Here is a 24,345-nt window from a genome sequence, read left to right as displayed (position 1 = left end):
CACCACGCTCATGCACTGAGTTTATGTCAATGATTTGAAGATGTGCTAACATTTTAAGAGACATTATTCAGAAGAAGCAATTGAGAAACAATCATCTACATTTTCTTTTAGATCTTTCATGTGAGTTGAAGCATATTCCTTTTATGTTTACCACTTAAATGATTCTATTTTGCAAATACTATTTTTGAAGATATTAAGAAAGCCAGTTTATGAACAAACTATGGATAGAAGACTGATTTCTGAAGTCTAAGTTTGCATTTATAAACTCCTTTCACTTATATAGGTCAACATATAGCAAATGCTTATTTTCAGATTTTCCCCATTTTTCTCTGTTTTTATGTGTCCCTACATTAAATGCCAAAAGTTTAGATTTAAATTTTAAAGGGAGGCATTTTCTCCAACATAATTAAAGAACCTAGAATATTGAATTCAGAAATTTGGCAAATAGAGCTTATGCAATGTCACAGAAATAGTTTCCCTGGATCTGTGTCTCATGTCCATTTATTCACAGTATCTCAGAGTGGGTTTTAGTCTATGATAACTACCTCTCCTGCATATTTCAGACTACCCATGATTTTAATAATTTATTGTGTGTCTACTATGTGGTTAGGATAATTGGTTACTTTTATTCCAGGTGTTAGCTACTACCAATAAATGGGAAACCTCAAACTATTGGAAGTTTATGCTTTATTTCTGATAGATTTGGCAAGAAAAGACATATTTCACTACATCTTGGCTCTGCTGACTAGATGTTCTACTGGCTAAGCCAGTCAATTAAGATAAAGAATTTATTAGAAATGACACCATCAGGGACTAGCTCCCGGGGGATCAACTCTGCAAAGAATCTGATCTAAGAAGAACCTTTCAGTATTCAGCTAAAAAGCTGCATTCTTGGGAATAGACTACAAGAGAGCCTTGCCATCTTTTCCATCTAACCTCTGAAACTGAAGTAAGCACAAATGGGCAGCAGGCAGAACTTGTCACTGTAATGAATGACACAGCTGTATGGAGCAACTGTCTCCCCTGTGAACGATAAGAACTCTGCTTTCATTAGAATGGAAAATGGACTTTTCACCACCCAGTGTATTAATGTGTCATCTTAGTAAATGAGCCCACTAAGTGAGTCCAAGTTACAACTTGATGTCCCCAGTTTGTTAATAACCAAAAGACTGAGCATATCCTGAATTGCATATCATGAGGAATATCTGCTCCTCCACAAAGTTACAGATGGGCAAGCTGAGAATCCTAAGATGGTAGATAATCATCTAAGGTCTATAACCAGTGCATTCATCTGATTCATCCATTATAAAAAATGGAGTTTTTTTCCCTAGAGTATGACACTTCATTACGTCACATATGTGTAATCATATATGTATATTATATATATGTAAAGTAGATATCTATATATTTGTATATCTGTACCTATGTACAGATATACATAGGTACAGATATATCTATCTGAAGTAGATATATATATATATTATTTAATATATGTGTACATTTTTACATATGGCACAGATTGTGTGTATGTGTACTTTAGTACAGATTCAACAGACAGCAAAATTATCAATCTACTAATAAAAGGGTATTATTTACTTGTATAAGTATGCTTACACTGGCAATTGTGCATTTTCATAAGTTTTTCTATATGTTTAAATAACACAATTTAATTGGGAAATTTTCTATGCCACTTTTGAAATTCTATTACTTACATTAGAGATCACAAGGGAGTAACTGACTGAGAAACCAGTTTATCACATTAAAAAGTGCATTTAATGTATGCTAATTTTATTTCAAAAGGCTCATATGAGAGTCTGCATGCCTTAGCGGTCTGCATATAGTATTGGAGGGATCCAGAGTGGGAACAGTTACATGTCTGGGAGCAAGGAGCAAAATTATTGGTTCTCTGCATTTGGTCATTTATAAAATTACAGCTAATACTTATCTTCTGCACAAAGAATGTTTTTTAGACTAATGTGGCAAAGTGATGTTAATTAACACATTATTATACACCTAAGAGGTTTGAAAAAAAGCTGAAGAATAAAACTCAGTGTGTGGAGAATAAAACATTTTTTGGTTATATCTGGCAGTGTTCTTAGTCAAATGTCTCAGGGTATTAAGCCTAAATGAGTAAAGTTACCTAAAAATCTTTGCTGTGTGTGGATGTTGAGGGGGTCTAAAGATTAAAAAAAAAAAAAAAAAACCTTTATGTTACACAAGGAGGCTACTGGGGTCCACAAAGGTCAAATGATTTCCAAAAGACATGTTAATAATAAACAACAAAGACATGGCTGGAAGATGGATTTTCCAACTGCTATTCTTTGTCCTGTCTCCTATCTTGTATTTTTTTTTTTCCCAGAGAAATGGCAAAATAATAACAGAAGCACCAAAGCCTGGCCTTCTACAATTACTCAATCCACTACCAATAAGCAGTTATTATTCAGCGACACCTTTCAAACAATCACAGCTGTGATCATTAGAGAAATATTTAAAGGGACTGGCTCATTTAAAAATCTGAAATCAGTTTTTAATTTTTAATTAAAAAAAAAAAAAGCTAGAAGTCAGTGGATGTAAGGTCTTTCGGGCATGGAACCGTCCAAAGCAAGAACGAATACAATTTATAATCACGGGCACCTCGCGCGGTGCACTAGGGCCAGCTGGGGACCGCCAGCCGCGGCGGGGCTCGGGGACGCAGCGGGCGCCGCCCGGGCGGGCTGGGCCCCGCGGTCGTGCTGGGCGGCGCACCTGCGGGAGCCGGGCCTGGAGAACCTTCCCGGGCGGGCAGGGACCTTGGCCGCTGACCCGTGGCGGGGTCGGGCGCTCGGACCATCTGGGACCCGGACTGGGACGGGGAAGGGGCCGCGTACCTCCGTCTCTGGCGCGCTTCCCACAGGGGTCGTCCCCAAGGAAGTCTCCATGTTGTCGCGGGATAGCAACGGCCCTGGTCGCCTAGGCAACCGGGGTGGGGCCAGCGTCCCGGGGCCAGAGCGAACCCGGCGGAAAGCCGCTCAGGCCCAGCCTCCCGCCCCGGTGGGCCAAGGCTGGATCCTGCTGCGGAGGCTCTGAGTCACCGGTGCCCACAGACTTGTCCTTTCAGTTGGAGTGAAAGGAGGGAGGAAAAAGCAATTTAAATAACAGCAATTTCAATAAACCACTCTATGGGATGGCACCGAATGCTGGCGCGTTGCAAGTTCTCAATAAATAGTAAAGTGAGATAAATTATTAAAACTTGGATCAATAAAGTGAGATAAATTATTGAAAATTGGATCATTCCTTGATATTTTATCTTAATAAGCATTGTGTGTGTGTGAGTGAGTGTGTGATTTGCAGTGTGATGATGGTATTGTGGTCATGTTTAGGAAAAAAAAATCAAAGTCTTCATTTTTTAGAGAAACATTCATGTGCTCTGCCTCTCCTTATTTCCTATACCCCTCCCTCAGTGTTTAGTAGTAATACTTCATATCATCACTAAATCCAATAATGAAGGTTAGGTATATGAAATTAGGGGTTGTATAGCAGATAAATCAAGCCTGGGTACAACGGGATACAGGGGTGTATTGAGGGATTCAGTATACTACTCTATTTTTATAAATATTGGAAAATTTCTGTAATAAAAATTCTTAAAAACAATATGATATATTGTATGGAAATTTGAGTATTCTCTTCTCTGGATAATCAACATTTGCTTTGAAAATGAAATGTACTTTGCTTATATTTATTTGCCTGAAGGATGCTATGCAGGAGGCTTACTCTCAAAATGCGACTTTATTTAAGTGGATCAGTTCCTGGTCTGTAGAACAAGATAGTAACACTCTTGGACTCAGAACATTAAGGTGAAGATTTAATGAGTGACTTCATATGTAAATGTTTAGATAGTCCTAGCACCTACTAGTGGTCTGTGTTAGTTTTAGTATTAGCATGATGCTTCTCCTGATTCAGTTCATCCTGTATACAGTTTCCAGAATACTGTTTTTTTCAGGTATTCTAAAATTAACCCATCCATAGTTTTTCAAACAAAATTTAACCTGTTAGCTTTATATAATCTCCTAACTGTGACTTTCCTCCAAATGATCTCCCAGTTCAAATTATGCACATCATTTGTGCATTTTGTGCTCATTAGTTGCTTCTAGCTATGTGTATGCCCATCTCTTCAAGTGGGTTGTACTGTTCCTCTTTTTTTTTTTTGTTTCCATATTTTCCCTCCTAAAAGAACTAGTCCAGTTCTCAGTACAAAGTATTGACTCAACAATGTGTTTCCAAGTTTCAATGCTGTTTAAAAAGGACTACATTAGAACTTCTTCAGTTAGTGAACTATATATAGTGAACTATATAGACAATTTTTAGTGATTGCTAGGATTAATAGAGAGCCACCACTTTACAAACTCATTACCAGGCCTACTTGTTTTGTTGTTTCTTTTTGATCTGTACTCCAAAGAAACTGAAAGTAGCTGGTCACTTTCCACAAGATTAGAATGCTTTATGTTCTTTAAATTTAGTGTTTGCTAAAGAGCTAAAGATTGAATTTCTCCTAACTATAGTTCTTTTCTTTCCTCAAATATCTGATTTATTTTTTTGACTTTTAGTTGTTTTTCCATTTCATTGACAGTTTTTAGGTTTTTGGTGGTCTTTTTTGGTACTGGTCTCCAGAACTGAATGAAGTATTCCATTACAGATAGAATTACTTCTAACACTAACAGGGAGGGTGTTACCTCAGGAAGCAAGGGATTGTTTGGAAGGAACTATAATTTTATTTTAACATATTTAATGTTGTAATTTATTAGAGAAGTCGTTTTGAGGAGGTAATTTAATTTTATGGGGTAGATTTTTATTTTTTTTCTCAGTAAGGAGTGGTGTTGAAAACCCATTAGCCTGAAGGTTACTTTTAATTTGCACAAGTTGAAGCTGATTTTAGCCTCCCACTTCTTTTGTAGAGAGGTGCCAACAAGAAGACAAATCTCAGTAGGTGCTATGCTTTCCTATCTGTAAAGGTCAGTTAAGTCTTTTTTCTCAGGTCTCTTCTGAAGCGAAAGACTTCTAACCAAAGCTTGGAAAATTCCAGATTATCTTAGTTTACTGTTGTAGGGATCGAAGAGAAACAGAAGAAACCTTGTAGTTTACAGGTTTTTTTTTTTTAAGACTTCTGACTTACCCTATCAGTAAAATGTGTATGTGTAGAGATGGGAGAGTGCTAAAATTATTTTTTAATAAATCAGATTGACTCCTCTTCTACTGAAAGAACTCTGATCTGCACACTTATAAATGTGTAAGTAGCACATTTAATAAATGGAAGTAGGTTTTTTTTCGAAGAAGAATCTTTTCATCATCTTACCAATTTGAATACTGGATAGATTTTTAAAATAAAGTATACTTTCAAGTTGGGCTCTGTGGCACATGCCTGTAATCTCAGCAGCTCGGCAGGCTGTCAGGAGGATAGCGAGTTCAAAGCCAGCCTTGGCAAAAGTGAGGTGCTAAGTAACTCAGTGAAACCCTGTCTCTAAATAAAATACAAAAATAGGCTGGGGATGTGGCTCAGAGGTTGAGTACCCCTGAGCTCAGTCCCCAGTACACCCCCCCACACCCAAAAAACAGTATACCTTTAAATACCAGAGAAACATATAGGAAAGGGGCATATATTTTCTGATGGATATTTCTTGTTGTCAATACTACTGGCAATGTATGGCCAGTAGTATTGACAACAAGATTACAGTAGAGTAATCTACTGGGTAAGCATTCTACTCCACTCTTCACAGTTTTTCTGTCACTGGCTCATTTTAAGTATTAATTAGGTGCTTCAACAATAAATGATATAATGTCACTAATGAGATGGGTGACATATGAGTAGTTCAAATACCGTGACTCCTGAAATCTTCAGTCTATTGAGTAACCCCAAAGACAATCTTAGGAGAATCAGGCTAGAAAAATTCCAATTTCTTTATTTGTTTGTTTGTTTATGTGTTTATTGGTACTAGGGATTGAACCCAGAGGCACTCTACCACTGAGCTATGCCCTCAGCTTTTCTTAAGTTTTATTTTAAGACAGGTCTTGCTAAATTGTCCAGGCTGGTATTGAACTTTGGATCCTCCTGCTTCAGCTGGAAATTAGAGTCACTGGGATTATAGGCAGGTGCCATCATGTCCAGCTCAATTTGTCCTTTAAATGGTAGTGAAAGAACACAAAATTTGGAGATGAAATTTAGATAGAACATTGTATCTAGCTTGAAACACAGTAACTTTTTTTGTAGAAAGAAAAAAAAATAGGTATAAAGCAATTTAATTTGTAAATAATTGTCTTTGCTTCTTGTTACATATTTAATTTTAGCAAAGAAAGTATTATAATAGTTAACTAATTTTGAAATACATTTAAAGTTTTCATAACCTTTACCTAATCCTCAAATTTAGTCTTCTCATTTCAATCAAGTGCCTTCATCTGTGTAAATCATACCAAAAACATTGAAAGATCTTACCTTAATAGAAACACTACTAGGAGATAAGATAGTAAACCCACCCTAGTAGCATAAATTCTAAGAGTGACTGATTATTATTGAGCATGGGTGGGGCAATGATTTCCAGTAAACAAGGTGGTACTGTTTTGACATTATTCACGTAATACTACTACAACTTCAAAAGCATCCTTTTGCATTTTGGGTCCATCTGTTAGTCCTTTTTATCCAGTCATTCCATTTTATAGTACTTCTTTCTGCTCTTCAAATGAAAATTCTCTCTTTCTTCCATATTGTGAACAATTACATTTTCCTACTCCAGAGATCTATAAGATAATCTTATAACTTCTTCCATTTTTTTCAATCAACTTATTGATGACTCATCTTTAACCAGCTCATGCTCTGCAATCTCTCTTATCTCCTTTTTCTCCTAAAGCTGTACTATCAAGGGTTGCTACTGGTTCTTGCCTTCCTTGGTATATAGACATTCTCCTTTGGCCTCTCATATCCATTCTCTGTCCTTTTCCATAGCCTTTTACCCTGGTAGACTAATATCTTCTGTGCCCCATCAGTTGGATCTACCATGTTTCTTACCCTTTGACTTATGGCTCAGTTTAGCCAATGGGAGCACTAGCAGGATATTGGAGGGTATATGAGTGAAGTTAGGCTATTTATTCTCTCACTTCACTCTACATAGGATTACAGTTAGAAACAGCTAGATTCCTACCAAAGATCTCAAAGATGATCACCTGTGCCTGAGCTCTTCCATGGCTACAGCCCTCTCAGGGCAACCTCTTTGCTTACCCATTTAGGCCTAAGGGTAGTAAAGGCTCCCTCAGGCTGCTTGTCCTGAGGTGCTTCTCCATCCCTTCTTGATTTCTCTTGTGACTGCCTACATATTTGCAAATAGCTCCATTCCTAAACTTTCCTCAGTTACCAGATAGATTTGTCCCACTCGGTGGTGGGACTTTGACTGATATTAGCAAACATTAACTCTAAAACTTTTAACAAGGAAGCTTAGGTCTGACTTGTTCAATGCCATTGTTATTGCCTACCACATACAGTATTGTCTGTAATTGAACAGACAATTGGGATTTGTTGGGATTTCCCAACAATTAGCTCTTATTTTCATTGTGGATTTCCAAACAATTATCTGGGTAGGGTTAAACCCCAATGTGTTCCCTGCCCACACCCCTCCCCCCATTTCCCAGCTGGAGAGGCCGTACCTAAGCTCAGAAATGATGGCAGACAGGGAGACTGGAAGTACTAAGGGGCTTGTTCCATCTATGTCTGCTGGCAGGTGGAAGTTTGCTGGGGCCCCTTTGGCTGTGGCTCTCAACATCTCCCCCTCTCTGTTTAAACAACAAGCATGTGGCTTATGGACTGTGCCTGCCTTAGGTTGTCCAATAGTACATATGGTACCAACCTAAGACAGGAGGCTGACGCCCTGAAGTCAGCTCATCCGAAGACGGGTAAGGACCATATGTACTATTGGACAACCTAAGGCAGGCACAGTCCATAAGCCACATGCTTGTTGTTTAAACAGAGAGGGGGAGATGTTGAGAGCCACAGTCAAAGGGGCCCCAGCAAACTTCCAGCTGCCAGCAAACTTCCAGCTGCCAGCAAACTTCCAGCTGCCGGCTGATGATTGGCTCACAGCAGCCCCAGCAACATCTAGCTGATTGGCTCCTCTGCGTGGGCAGAGCCAAAGAAGTCCCCCCAATGAGCAGCTCAAGAACAGGAGGATTGTGGGAGGTGGAGAGCTGGTGTTGGGGGGAGAAGCTTGTGGGAAGCCGGTGGTGGCAGTTTGCTGGCAGCTGGAAGTTTGCTGGGGGCCCCTTTGGCTGTGGCTCTCAACATATGTCCTGGGTGGCAGGCTTCCTCAGACAACTTGTAGAGATTGCTGTTTCCCTAAATCCTAACTTTCTAATGTCACGAAGAATATGTAGTTCCTCTATTGATAAGCCATTTTTACAAATTTTTTCTGTAAAATGGCAACAAAACAAAACAAAATAAAACAAATTAAAAAAAAAAACAAACAACCAAAACAAAAACAACAACAAAAAATAAAACCCAGATTACCTGAGCCCTGATTGGCCTCTCCATGGATGAAGCGAACAGTGGAAGGAAGAGCGCCTCACCTTTTCTTCTTGCTCATCCTACCCTTGAAGCTTTCACCTTTTTCAGTAAAATCTCACCAGGGGATGAGAACTTGGAGGGTGGAGAAGTGAGGTCAAAGCACTTATTCTCTCAATTCACTCCCTGAAGGATACAGGTTACAACATCATGTGAGGTTGCAGAATTCACTGGAAGCCAAAGGACCACACTTGGCAGGGGCAGCAGTATGGGAGAATGCTTATTATTCACAGATTTAGTTGTAATCCCAACTAAATTTAGTATGATCTATATTTCACACAAGTCCTGTTAATTATTTTCATTTACAAATTGTTCATTATTGCAGTGTTTGTGTTAGTAGTTTCATCACACCTTTTAGGCTTCAGTGAACCATTTTTATGTCATTAATCCATACCTGTGAACTGGTAATTTAATGCAAAAAACAAGTTAACAAACCTAAGCAAAGACATACGTCTCATGTGAAAATGTTTCAGCTGAGAAAAAAAAAAACAAACCTATATCCTGTTTCCAGAATGTTAGCCAAGGCAGACTGACCCAAATTTCTAAAGTACAAACAGAACCTTTAAATGGATGATTTGAGCTAGCCATAAATTTATTTTATGGAAATCCAAATTCATCCTACACTTTAAACTTTTGAAATATGCATGATCAAACCATTTCATTGATTTTTTTCTTATTCTAAAACTGTCTAAAAGTGATTGGGTGCCACTTAATTAAAGTCAGGAGCTCCATTTCTCTGTGAACACATTTTTGGGGAGCTCTCACCTGGGCGGTTCTGGAAGTACCTCCACCATGCATGTGTTGCCCACTTTTCAGCAGTACCTCTTACCCCCATCCAGCTTTTAAGTATAGCAATTCCTATTTTATCTATTTTACATAATAGCTTTCATGTACAGTTTGTTAGAAGGAAAGATTTTGAGCTTTAAAAAGTTTGAAAACCACCAGATAATCTCAAAGGAAACTTCATCTCTGCAAATTCTATTACATTATAATTTCCCAAAGCATTCATTGCCTCAGACAGACACTTTGGCAAATACACAGTATTACTGTTATTAAACATTTCTGTTGCATATGCATGTTTATGATTCCAGGAAAGTGAAATAACTTACGTTGTCTCACTTAATCATCAAAATCACTTTATGAGGTAGACAGTATTATTTTTATTTTGTAGATGAAGACACTGAGGCCCAGAGGGCTGGGTAACTGACCTAATGTCTCATGGCTAAGTATGTGGCAGGCAGGTGCAGGTATGGACTGGTTCTCATGGTTCCAAAGCCCACTCACGCTGCCTCGCTACGTCACATTACTTTAGTTCTTTGCTCACTCTGGAGCCTGAGTGGGTGGATGGAATTTATATCTGGTGCCTTTCTAGCTCCCCTTTCAATCTTTTTTTTTTCTTGTGCTTCCTCTATCTCCAGGGCATTCACAATAATTTCAAACTCATTTAGCATTTCATGGGCCAATGATTGACCCAGATACTCAGTAATAACTAAAGTATGACATGGTATGGCTTAGCACCTACCAGGGTATATTTGTATTTTCCTAGGAAACTTTTGAAGATGGCAACTTCTTTTGCCACTCAAATGAATGAGGATTTAATAGAGGGTTGCCCATTGTGGGGTTTATAACTTGGAAACAGGAAGTCTTTTTCTGGTACCTTCTTAGATCTCGGCTTAGAGACAGCTCTATTTCACCTTCTAGGGCCAGAGGCCATTGCTATGATTTCTTTCACCTCTATAGCATCTGCTAAAATGCTTTGGTAAGACTTCAGTAAATAGGCAAGCATGATGAGGAAACAATTCATTAACCAATAGAAAATATTTTTGTAGCTGTGATTTTTCTCAATTTTAGTACAATAGGTGACAGATTTTAAATAATATTTTTCATCATCACTAAAAACCACATCTGAATCCTTTTCAAGTGAAATGTGTATTCATGTGTCTCAAAGCTGGGTTAAGCATTACACTACAGAAATGTATTATGTCATTGTTCAGCTTTCAGAAGATTGCAATCAGCTATCACAAGACTTATACCTTCTTCTATTTTGTTTTATAATAATTTTTGGAGAGATGTCTGTCTATGTGTGCTGGGAGGCTAGGTCTGCAAAGAACATGAGGTTATATGTGATATTTGTCAGACTAGATATAATCACCTATTGGTGGTTAGTGTTTGGTTTCTGACTTGTTATTTTGATGATGGTCCTGTTCCATGATGCCCATTATGATCTGCCCCCACCTCTGCTCATAACCCTTAGGATACAGGCACAGCTTCAGTACACAGTAGTAGAGAAAATGCTATTGAGTGAGATTTTTGACCAGTAAATTTAAGGAATGAAAAATAGCTTTATTTTCATTTAATATGGGTGGATCTTCTTAGAAAGTTCTTTGAAGATTTCCTTACATTAGAGCAAATAAACTTAGAATGTTTACACAGAAAAAAAAAGTAAAAAATTGGGGAAAAGAAATGAAAAAAATAATAAATCATAGAACAGAACTGATGTTCAGATTTTTTAAAAGTTTTAATTAAAAAAAATAGGTGTGGGTTGGGGTTGGTGGTCTCTCTGTGTTATCCAGGCTTGACTTGAACTTGCTTTAGCCTCTTGAGTAGCTGGGATTACAGAATTACATGCCTGCCTAATGTCCAGACTTTAAAGAGAGAAAATGGAGTCTGATAGGCTTAATCAAAACACCACAACATTGGATCACACTCTAGTCATTAGGAATTTGCTCTATGAGATTGGGTCACAGTATTCTATAGGTTCTGCTTTACTCTGGAATTACCCTGGTAATTAGTAGGGGGGTTGCTATGACAATGCCTTCTTTTTGATCTACATCTTCTAAGCATGCTGATATGATACTATTTTTTTTCTTTCAATCATTAGACTCTCTTGAAATAATTGTCACCATGACCATAGATATAAAGCTCACTGATTCAATTTGATTACAGTTTAGTAATTGAATTAGGAAGCAGAGATATGTTTAAATGCAGAAGTTTGAAGGACCTGTCAGGGTCTTCTTGCTGGGAAGCCCCCTGAGTGCCTGGCCATCCTTGATGTGGGAGACTCAAGAAGAATCATGCTGCTGAGACTCTATAAATGGTAGAACTCAGTGATGATTATAGGTTCAGGGTCCAAGGACAGCTTATTACAATGGGGCAGTATGTTTCTTATTTGTGTTGCATCCTTTGAAACCCACTCTTCATTGGACAAGAAAGGTCCCATTTTTCTTGTGTATGTATAAACTGTTGGAACACGTCTACCTATTCTTCTCTGGCTCTGGATGTATTGCTGGGACCAACATTAACTCCTCTCTTTGATAAGGGAGCTGTCATTTTTCTTTCTACTGGAACTTTACTTAATGAGAGATATCAATGAACTGGTTTGAGCTGTGGTCATACATGAAGAGATAAACTCCTTATTAAGGCTTGCCTTCTAACTCCACCTCCAGTAATTAGTGTTTAATTACTATTATGAGTATTAGGATAAAAATATAATGAAAAAAAATTTTCACACCTTAAGCTTAACTAGAATTGCTGATGATATGGACCAAGACATCCAACAAAATTTTATGGACGATCATATATAGTGTCAGGCACTGTCCTATGCACATGGTCAAAAAAAAAAAAAAAGACAAACACTCTGTGCTCCCAGAAATTCCATTTTAGTGAGTTCATAAGACTAGATTCTATTTAGGATCTAAGAACTTACTAATTATTATTTTTGAAAGACATTTTGTCTAGGCAAGTCTGGGAAGTTAAGATCTACAAAGCACCTGATATTATTCTATGTGAGTTTTTAAACTGGAAATAATATCCTCTGCTGATGGTTAATCATGTGTTTAGAAAGTGGTAAGTGCTGTGGAAAAAAAACTTAAGAGATCTAGGGGTTGGACGACTCTAGCTGGGCACGTTGTAGTTTTAAATAGGATACTCAGGATAGGCCTGGGAGAAAAGATGACAATTGAATAAAGCTTATCACTGTCATTATCATAACTAGCATTCTGGCTAACTGCTTTTTGTGCATTATCTTCCTTAAACCTTGCAACAGATGTAGTCACTGAGGCATGAAGAAGTTAATTATTTACCCAGTATTACAGAGCTATTTAGTAGAGGTGATAGAATTTAAACTCAGGACTATGTAATTAAGAGCCCAAGTTTCATTGTACTGTACATCTCTCAAAGCAATAGTTTGCAAGCTGTGTTTGGAGGGTCTACCGAGATTTGACTTGATATTAGTTTTTTTAAAGCATCTATTGTTAGCCATACAGTTTTCAAACTGTATTTAAAATACAGTTTAAATATACCCCAATACACTGTAATCCACGTATTAACACCTTGGAGGGCTTCAACCTGTTAAACAGTGCGTTAAATACATATTGAATATATCATTTTCTTCCTGTGTGTTTGATTGATGTATAAATGTTTCATTTGTTAGGAATGTTTTGATTTTGTACAATTAAAAGAACTCAGGCTTTATCATGTCTGTTGTCATAAAATTGTAAAACAGCTCAAGCGTAGCACAGAGGATAGGTCTGTGAGAAAAGAAGACAATTGAATAGAGCTTATAAAGGTATATCTGCTAGTGACATGTTTTTGCATCACAGTGGGATCATTGAGAACTTGTTGATAAGGGAAATCATACTGTTAATGGCTATCAAAGTACTGTCCCTTAGGTTTAGGTACTTTTTGCCTGATTTACATTTGAGAAAATCTGATATAATTAGTGTCTAAATGTTGGTTTTACTTGAAGCTCTGGATTACCTAATTGAAGAGTATCCCAAGACTACCTGGGAAAGATTTCTTTTTCAGACTATTATTCATAATTATTTAGGTAGATCAAATGTGCATGTTTTTTTTAATAGTAGGAAATCAAATCAGACTACTGAAATAAATTCAAGGTTTGTTTGACACGGCTGGGAACAGTCTCATTATGTTAGTATTTTTAATTACAAATAAGTACATGTTGTAATAAGGCAATACATTTTATAGTGATAATAAATATATGTCTAATAGACTGGACAATGTATTTGTTGAAATAATAGAACATTTTCACTTATTTACCCATTAAATCTTAATATACAAACAATAACAGGGGAGGAACATAGGTTTAAATCCACCGATATAATCATGAAAGTTGATTTCTAAAATGACAACTACCTAAGAAAATAGAAAATAATGTAGATGGTGCCCTAAGTGGCTATAAGCTAAACTAGATAATAATGCTCCTTTTATGAATATAAATAGTCCAATGACCCAAATAATTGTTATTTTTCCTCACTTATTTTAATCTATAAAATTCTACTATTCAGGAAGTAGAGTAGCATGAAAGCTTCACGATTTCATTACTCAATTATAGAGTTCAGGCGACTGAACTTGGAAGGAAATTACTGTCGGATGGGTGCGGGTACAGGGGAAACTCACAAGTTTTAAGTTGCAACTTCCATATCTACAGACCCTCTGGGGGTCTCGTTTTATGCCTTACTCCTAGACTCACTTATAGAACCACAACTAAAGGTTACCTTTTTCTCTAGCTAGAATGGAGTGTTGTTTTCCTTTTTTGACTATGATATGAGGAGTGGGCATTCTTAATATCATTTCTGTAATTATAATTTTAATTCTCGAGTAAATTGTCTTCAGTGGTTGATTAAACTGTTGAAGGTGATTTTATTTATTGTAGAAATCATGTCCTCATGTGGGAAATTAAGACATAAAAATTAGCTAAAAACATTTTGAATTGAATAAGTGGAATGACTAAAATAATATAATAAGAGACAAATCTCCCCTCTTCTATAAAAAAATCAAGAACTTAAGCTGGCATATTAAAAGTGTCTAACCTCAATATGATGAAAGAGATGCAAGATGAATAATTGGCAAGCATGCAGGGGAGTGGATCTTGTCATACACTTTGGTGGGCATGTGAATTAATGGCATTTTTGCATGTTCATATGAAACTGTCCATAAAAATATAAAAGCTTACTTATTCCTAGACCTGAAAACATGTTTTGTAGAAATGTGTCCTAAGGACATAATCATAAACATCTGTAAATATCACCTATAACTTTTAGTGGAACATTGTTTGTAAGTATTGGGAGAAAGTGACATAGAAGGTAATACCCAATAATGGGAGATACAAGTTAAAATCATAAAATAAAATTCTATACAGCTACAAAGTCACATTTTTGAGAAATTATTCATAATAAATTAAGAGAGAATAGTACAAAATAAGATATATACAGTATGGCACCAATTTGTGGCTCTGTCTGTGTAATTACAGTAATATTTTTCTAATAAGAAAACTAGAGGGAAATTGACTAAAATACTGCCTTTGAGTGATTTCATCTTTTTGCTTTGTACTTTCATCTTTGTACTTTGAAAATTTTCTGTAATGAATATGCAATTTTATTTCTTGCTTTTTAATAGAAATTTTTAAACCTCTACTTTTTTTTCTCAAAAAATTAGATAGAATAGTATAATACATATCCATGTATCTATCACTCTAGTTCAACAATTGTCCACTATAGTTATTTTTGAAGATAAAGTTAAAGCATCTCAGTGTTTTTTATGAGAATAGAAATTAATAATATGATTTCTTATTTTTTTCATCAAAATGTGGGCGGGAAGCTCTTTTCTGGCAGTGAGCATTGTTTCTCTAAACACATAAACAAGAAGCTTATAAACAGTAAGATCCAAAAGGTGGTGTAGCCAGCTCTGTGTTCTTTGGAACTTCTCTTCATCTAGCTTTAGGGATTAGGGCAGAATTTGGCAAAGCATATTTTAGCAAAAGGGTCCTATCTACTCTGTGATAGGTTTGGGGAGCACTTTCATTCTTGACTTAAATTTGACGTAAAATACATGCTAGGAAAGCAGATGTTTGTGAGAAGATTCTAGAAGAATTTAAGAACCATGTGTGTTCAAAAGAATTATGTGCTTGCATGCATAAACAGACTCTCATGAGTTGAAATATTTCCATAATGAGGAATAAAAGACAACAAAGAGATACAACCACCACTTCCTAATGTATTTATAACTTAAAACCTTTCTGGCAGACTCCTGTTTCACTACCAATCTTTAAAGGTACATTTTTCACATTGTGTGTTAGTAGGAGTCTGTGCATTTCAATGGACTAACCCCTCTGGCAAACTTTAATGCATGCTATTAAAAAAAAAATAGATAACTTACTTTCAGAAAGTGGAAAATTGTTTATTTCTTTTATTTCCATAAAGCCCAGTACTGCGGTTCCAAGGTACTCAGTATAACTGGATCATAAAAATAATAAATGCATGACAACATGAATATAAACATAATAAATGTCATGCTTTCACATGGCAAATTGTCAATATCTATTGACATTTGTTCTTATGGTGTCTATTAAGGCCACACCATATTTATTAACTCTGGTTTGATTACACCGCTCCATTAACTTGGTAATTTCATTATAGTTTTAGAGGGATTTTAGCTGCTGGATGTAGTTGAAATTTTATGCACAAACACAGAAGTCCTTGGGCAGTGAACACATTTCATATAAATCAAGTAAATAATTAATGAATAAAAGCTATTTTGGAGAAGCAGAAAACAACAGAATCTGGATCAGATAATTTTTTAATAACATACTGAGAAATTTCTCATAAAGATTAAAGTCATAAGATGTGTCAGGTGTATTCATAAGCTTGTTAGTAAAATATCATGATGTAGAAATACCCATGTCAGAGAGAAACATCACTACCGTCAGAAAATAGATGGTAGGCCCATGGTGTGAACAATAAAGAAGATGCTTGTTGGGGTAAAGAGCAGGAGGAAATTTGCTTATTTCTAAGCAAGATGTAGAATTACCGTTAGACCATCCCTCTGACACCATCTTTTCACTGCTGAAAAATCTAACAAAAATTGCCAACAGCACTGGTTAGGAGAGAAAATAGTGAGCAGAAATTTCTTTATCCTGTAGTCATTCCTTCCCATAAAATACATAGAACATAATTCTGTGTTACTTTAGCTCCTCTCCATTACAAATATATATCACACCTGAGTTTGACCTTTCTATTCTTAGTCCTCTCTAATTTGTTTAACTTATTGCTCTCTTTGAAAGTCTTTAGAACATTAAAAAAAAAAGTGTTTCAAAGCTTTGAAACAAATGAATAAACGTGTGTTCTATTTATCACACTGAGCAAAGCTCTTTAGATGTACTCAAGAGCTCTTGGATGAAGACAAACACTGTCAGTTAAAAAATGAATGATTTCTTTGGGATCAGAAAGTTTCAGCAGAGACTATTAATTTTTATAAGCATTAACTCTGACAAACTCTGTGTATTCGAGACAACCTATGTATCTGTTAAGTTCTCCCCACCAAGTTAACATCAAGAATAGAGCATCAGGCAATTCAGATAAAAATTGTAGCATGTGGTAGAGTCTTTACAATGGTGGGAAGATAGGCCAAAAATTATGTTTGTAAATTTCTGAAATGATTTCCAGAAATGCATTACAGGCTAAGTGCTTTATACAGTGTGTATTGTTAGCAGGTGTTGGGAGTATTATTTCTTACACACAATGCTGACATTTTTTTTTTTTTTGCCTTTATACTCTTTAAGGGAACAAGCAGCATAATTGGAATTCCTTTGAGAATGATTTGTTAGTTATTTGGACCTTTATAGGGAGTAAATGGTAAATAAGAGCTGAGTTTTTGGACATTAGTATCTATTGGTTGAGCAGATTATACTGTAAATTTTAAAAAAGGAAGGGCAATTTAGGCAATGATACTAACAGCTGTACAGTTATTGTGTAATAGTGGCCCACCTGGGCTGAATTGTGAATTGCAAAACAAAGCTGAATGCTTTCAATTCCATGATGTATTATGCTACAAGGGAAGCTCTCAGCTAAGCAAAATGTAGAGCTACTGTCAGACCATCCCTCTGCCAAATTACTACTGCACTGAAAAAGGACTATGGTGATATCACTTGGTGAGATCATCGCAGTCTACTTCTCTTAATGTTTCCATCATTTCTGGTCCCAATTTTACATCTCCGCTATTTATTTTCAGTAATGAAGTTGTTTTTTCCTCCTTCACTTTGGTAGAGCTTATGTTAATTAAAAAACAAAACAAAACAATCTTTTCAGCTCTTGGCATAAGAACACATGCCGTTTCCTCCCTCCACTATAAACAATGTACTAGGTGAGCAATGTCTCAGTAATGAGTTACATGCTATGAGCCACATATGGAACATGAAATTTGTCTGCATGAAGGAGAATATTCTCGTGAGTTAAACTCAGCAAAAGTGAATCTCTTTGAGCTTAAGAATGTACTACAGTTAAGTGATCGATTAACTTTCTACAACTTTTCTTATAAAGATAAAGAAAAAATATTTCCTATATCTACAAGACCCAAATCCGAATTTGGGTAATTTTCCTCCATACTCTCTAGCATTGAAGAGAATAATGGAGTCTTCGAGAAAGGCAAGTTCTTAGAAAAGGAAAGAGTTGAGACACAGGGAAACCATGTGGTCTTGCTGTGAATCATCACAAATATGAGCCAAAGAAAAGCTGGGCACAATATCAAGCACTGTTTTCTTTCCTGGTTTTGCTAAATTTGGCTGAGGTTTGCAAACACTTGAAGGGAAGTTCAGAGTTCTGCATTTGATTCCTAGATCTTTGTATGACCCTGAGAAATCACTTAAGCTTACAGATGTGTGTGAGATGGATGTTAAACCACCTTTCAAAATGTATCAGTAATATAAAGGGTTCATTTGGTTGATTCTCTTTATACACACTCAGACAAAAGCATGGAAACAGTGATATTATATTCTGATGCAAAGAATAATTCAATTTTTAATAAAGCCAAATGGCTGCCTGGATAAATCTGTTAATCAGTTTTCTCCTTACTTGTTTTCTTTCAGTAATGTGGTTTCCATTATCCATTTCAATTCTGCTTCATTGCTGGTAAGCATCTGTTTTAAAATACAGTTAAAAATTGGTACTCTTGGTCCAATTCCAAGGGGCAAAATCAGCAGGAATAAGTAATCCCACAGCCTTAAGAAGAACCTTCTAAACCATGAAAGAAAAAAAAAGCAATAAGTATTAAACTTTGAATAAAAGAGCCATAAATGAGTCTGGAAGCCTCATTTACATTGTAATGTGCATACCAGCATGATGTCATTATCAATTAGTGTGAGTATTTTCTAACAGCCATCTATTCCGAGTATGTAGTCATTTAGTTTATGGTTATGATTGCGGTGTGCATGTATTGGTATGACAGAGAGAACTAAAGCAGCAATGTCCACGGAAAGTAGTAATACAGACAAAATTTATGTCAGCCATGAATCAGTCCTACTTCATTTAATGTTATTTATTGATACAAGGTAAATATAGTACCTCAATAATCTATGTGTGTTGAACAGAATAATAAAATCTGGCTGTAATATAATCTTTCTACTCAGAGAGTTAAAGCAATATGTATATATATACATATATATATATGTATATATATTAATATATATCAATTAGATATATTTATATATGTGTATACATATAAATATCTACTCTATTTTTTTGTCAGTCCTATCAAAATGTAATTTTTCCTTTTGGGTTTTGGAATGCTATAGCTATTGTTGAGACTAATATTTCATTTTCTGTTTTTTTTTTTTTTTTTTTTTGTCTTGCTCAGTCTCTGCCTTTTCATTATGCTTCCAGAATCCTGGTGCATAAATTAATGAGGTAAAGTCTGAGGTGTGGGGTGAACCTGTCCTCTAAAGTTTAAGGTTTGTTCTTTACAACTCTGGAAGAACATAGAGCACTTGTAGATGTAAAGCAATTCTGACGAGACACTATACTTCTTAGATCTGGTTTCTTGGTTTTAGGCTAGCTTTTGAAATTTCATTTAATTTGTTTCTACTTCCCTGTTTATCCTCTGAAACATTCCATTGTTTTTTTTCCTTCAATTTAATCTGTTTTGTTGCATTTCTACACATGAGCTCATCCCAATGATTAGTAAATATTTTTTGATTTATGATTTTAGAATATAAATACTTAAGATGACTAAGAATCATCAGGAAAAAATAACCAATTTGTTCATGTGTTTGCGGAGAGTATTTCTCAATACTATTGAGAGCATAGAGAAGTCTGGGCATGGTGGTGCATGCCTGTAATCCTAGCAACTTGGGAGGCTAAGGCAGGAGGATCACAAGTTCAAAGCTAGCCTCAGAAACTAAGTGAGATTCTAAGCAATTTAGTAAGACTATGTCTCAAAATAAATAAGGGCTGGAGATGTGGCTCAGTGGTCAAGTACCTCTGGATTCACTCCCTAGGGCCAAAAAAAAAAAAAAAAAAAAAAAAACAGGAAGCATATAGATAGAAAAATACAAGGTCACCTGACAAATGTATATCTAATTTAGGAAAAAAGACTCAAAATGGCGGTTGGCTTATGTGTGCGATAAAGGAACAAGTAGTAAGCAAACAGAACAAAAAGCAAAAACAAAACCCTTTTCCTGGGCTTTTTTTTTTAAAAAACTTTTTTTTTTTTAAACCAGAGACACTGGTTTTCCTCAGGCAGCTGTATGCAGCCAGCCTCTGTTCTCTCAGGCTGAGGCTGTGGGACTTCCTTGTGAGCACATTGCAGTTTGGTGATCTGTGTAATGCTCTGTGTCTTTGTTAATCACACAATGGAAGAATTCAACTTACTGAATCATTTGCTTTATTACAGTTCCAGAACAGCACTGTAACTGCCTCGTGGGAACTTTCTCAGAGGGAGTTATTCTGGAGGCAGTCACTATGTAAATACATCCCTTCAATTCCTGTAAACGGCACCAGGACATTCTGCTACAACTCAGTTAAAATACAGAATAATCCTTTTGATAAGCTCTGCTGGTGAAGGTCTTCTATGCTGTATTTACTCAGTTCATGGTGTTAGCATGCTAAATTGCTAGGGTGGTAATTGAATTAGATCATGTATGTGAGAGTGCTGTGGTGCAGTGTCTGGTAGATGGTGAGCATTCAACACATGCTAACCATCTAGCAATGTACTGGCTGTCAGCCATGTTTATATCATAGGCTACATTTTAAATGGGTAGCCCCCTATAACTGCTGAGTTTGAAAACTTGGATGTGCCTCATTTATTTTCCAGGATACAAAAGTGTATTTAAAGTATATATATATATATATATATATATATATATATAAAACTTTTATACATTTTATATATAAAGCATATATATGTATATATACATAAAACTTTTATACATTTTATATAAAACTTATATATATATATATTTATATATGTAAAACTCTTCCACTTGATCCCATCCTCTCCTTCTGTTTCCTAGACGTTAACCATCAGAAAGGATCCTAACTTGTGTCATGTCAGTCTCTCCTATTTTGCCATCCTTTTTCTGCAACCTATAAGTACTCTCATGTTTCCTTCTAAGCCTCATCCATAAAACATAACATTTTTCCTTGCTCCATCTTTCTGTTTAAGGGATTGGTTTCAGTTTTTTCTTTCCTTTATAGTCAAACTTCTTTAAAAAGGTGTCTACTTAATATCACCTCCCAACTCCCTATAAACAACACATGATATGGCAGAATGAATATAAAAGTTACCATGGCATATTTTGGGAGGATCAGTTGCAAATTGAGTGTTAATCAGAAAAAAAAAAGATGCCTCTGTAACACATTCTCCCAATATCTAAATCGTGAGAATAATTATAAGAAATCATCTTACACACTGTGAGTGTTGCCAAGAGAGGCAAAGCATGGATGATTTTTATCTCCAAACCAATTATAAACTATCCATGAAAAGAAAACTAAGAAAGGGAGGGCCAGGTGAGGGGTCCAGATAATGTATTAAGGAGTCAAATCAAAAGGCTCCATGGTACATGTCTCCACATTTAAGATCATCGGAGGCTGGCTAGGATCATGGATATGCTGATTCCTGAGGCTGAAAGGCAGACAGACTCTGTTTAGCTAGGAGTTGGGTGGTGGCAAGATCATATCTGGGTTTAAAGGATGGGTCCAATGTGACAAGGTTGAGCTTACAACTCCAGATGAAGAACTGGTGTGTAAATACAGTGAATGATGGAAAAAGGTAAAATTTGGTAAACAGAGGGGAATAATCTGGCCAAGAAAGAAAATTACTATGGGAGAGAAGTATACTTCTTTTTTTTTTTTTTTTTTTTTTGGTATTGGGGATTGAACTCAGGATTGCTTAACCACTGAGCAACATCCCCAGCCCTTTTTGCATTTTATTAGAGACAGGGTCCTACTGACTTTCTTAGTGCCTCCATAAGGAGGCTGGCTTTGAACTCATTACTCTCCTGTCTTAGCCTCCCTAGCTTCTGGGATTACAGGTGTGCAGCACTGCACTCAGCTAAGAGTGGTATACTTTTCAATAAATATATTCCCGGAATGCAAAAGGAAATAAGGTCCAATGCATTTAGTTCTTTAAAAAACAAAGACAACTGGATCTCTCATTAATGAGTGAATGCTAAGTAACTAGCCTCCCATCGTTTCCAGTTTTATCTTAATGTAAATTAGACAATTGCGTCAACTTTTTCAGGCCTTTAGCTATCATTTGCTGCATAAATAATTATCTGGCACCTGTCATTAAATGGATTAATAATGTATGTGATGCTATGTAGAATGCAGAATGTTGTTGAGTTTCTTGGTATTATTTCAGTACATTATTTGGATTATATTCACATTGGCCCAATTTTTACTACTATCTCAATAAATCCCTGTGCTATATGGTACACATTGGGGCAAATTTACGGGGGAATTATATCATACTTGTAAATTACTAGAGATTTCACAGGTTCTATGTTGTTTTCTAATTCTGCAAAGCTGATTAAATTAATAGGAACAGAACTAAAAGGGCTCAATTAGCCCAACCTCTTAAGAATGTATCTTACTCCTCAAAGCCACATATCAGATTTTACATGGCCAGAGCTCCATTTAATAAAAGACCTTTTCTATTCACTAGAAAGGACCCAAGAGACATGAAATTATTCATGTGACTTCCAGTCATCTACAACTCAGTGTGCTTATTTATTGCTCCATGGCTCCATTTTATTGATATCTATATGTCAATTTGTCAAATTGGGTCATTCTGTGTAATGTTGCAAAATATCACTGTTTTTTTTTTTCTTATGAAAGTCTATATTCCTCTAAAGAGGTTTTCTGGAATAACCATCCCTTAGTAATTTGGGAAGCTACTGGAGGGGGCAGTTAGAGCTGTGAGAGGGGAGTTGATGGTAGAGACAGAATGCATTTGCTGGTCTGTACCCAACCTAGTGGATGTCTGGAGAAGATGGAGTATTATTATGATCGGAAACACTAAATCCCATCTTAATTCAGTAGCTTGCTATTAGCTTTTCATTTAAAACAGCAGCAGCAGAGGACCACCGAGATACATTCACTTACCTCGGATCCTTTGAAAGCAATCAGTCAGGGTAGAGTTTTCCTTTCACATCCGAAGTTGACCTGGAACCACTGTGTCAATTTGAAAACAGTGTGTTGACACTAAAATAATAAGACTCAACAATGAATAATCATCTTTTCCCCATTTTTTTTCCTATTGGGAAATTCAAAAATCATGAAGTAATTGGCAGAAAAACTCCCAGTGTTAGAAGTAACATATTTTAAAGATCTACATAATGTAATATAACAGCATCAGCCAACAATTGATCAGAAAAATCAGAGCTAGACCAAACAGTGTTACAGACGTGAAAGAAAAATCAGTCACATTTCTTGGAGTAAAAGCCAATTTTCCCTGGTTGTATTATTTCTTGGGCTAACTTATCTGGAGATTGAAATCATCAAACTATAGTTCAGAATCATTTTTATATGAAATTATAAGATGAGTATGTACTTAATTGTCATTCAAATTAGATAAATTTTGTTTCATATTTAAAGACTAAAACTGTAACTTCACATGAGATTCCTGTAAAACCTTTCCCTGACAAGGCTTGCCAGACTTTCAAGACATGGAAGGGAAGTTAGGAATTGTTCAACTCAAAATGTTCAACATCACTAATCGTCAGTGTTTCAATAAAACTAAAGCAACAAGATATCACTACATGCCTACTGAAATAACTATTTTAAAATGAGAGAAAATGGTGAGGTGTGCATACTGTTGATGAGTATGTAAAAGTACATACACTGTGGAAAACAAGATGGAGCTTCCTTAAAAAATTCAAGTTGAACTACCTTATGACCCAGCTATCACCCTACTGGGAATATATCCAAAGGAAATGAAATCAGTATGTCAAAGAGATAGCTGTACTTTCATATCTCTTTCAGCATTAATCATGGCAATCAAGATACAGAAGCAACTTAAGTGTCCATCAATGGATGAATGGATAAAGAAAATGTGGTATATACATAATGGAATACTGTTCTTAAATAGAAAAGAAATTCTGTCACTTTCAATAACATGAATGAACCTGGAGGAAATTAAGTGAAACAAACCAGGCACAGAAAGCCATTCTGAGACTAGATGATCTCTCTTAAACCTGAAGTCTAACAAAGTTGGATTTATAGAAGCAAAGAGTGGAATGGTGGATGGAGAAGAGTGGGGAGAAGGTCAAAGGATGCACCATTACAGGTAGATATGAGGAATAAGTTCAGGAGATCTGTAACATGGTGACCACAGTCAATAGCAGTGTATGATATGCTTGAAAATTTCTAAAAAAGCTGATTTTGAATGTTTTTACCACAAATAAATGATAAGTATGTGAGGTAATACATGTTTTTTTAGTTTGGTTTGACCATTCCACAATATGTACTTACTTCAAAACA

General features: G+C 36.0%; 1 protein-coding gene across 1 annotated transcript in view; it reads right to left on the bottom strand.

Annotated features, from left to right (window-relative positions):
• The window catches only part of Cabcoco1 (ciliary associated calcium binding coiled-coil 1), a 102,006-nt gene extending 99,072 nt beyond the window's left edge, over positions 1-2,934 (bottom strand). The window contains exon 1 of the mRNA XM_026393740.2: positions 2,868-2,934. Coding sequence (XP_026249525.2) covers positions 2,868-2,918 — 51 coding nt within the window. The 5' untranslated portion in view covers positions 2,919-2,934. The remainder of the gene's footprint in view (positions 1-2,867) is intronic.
• Positions 2,935-24,345: the final 21,411 nt, after the last annotated feature.

This window comes from Urocitellus parryii, chromosome 5 (genome assembly GCF_045843805.1).
Source record: "Urocitellus parryii isolate mUroPar1 chromosome 5, mUroPar1.hap1, whole genome shotgun sequence".
In the NCBI taxonomy this organism is placed as follows: Eukaryota; Metazoa; Chordata; class Mammalia; order Rodentia; family Sciuridae; genus Urocitellus; species Urocitellus parryii.
This window is presented reverse-complemented; position numbering and strand designations above follow the sequence as displayed.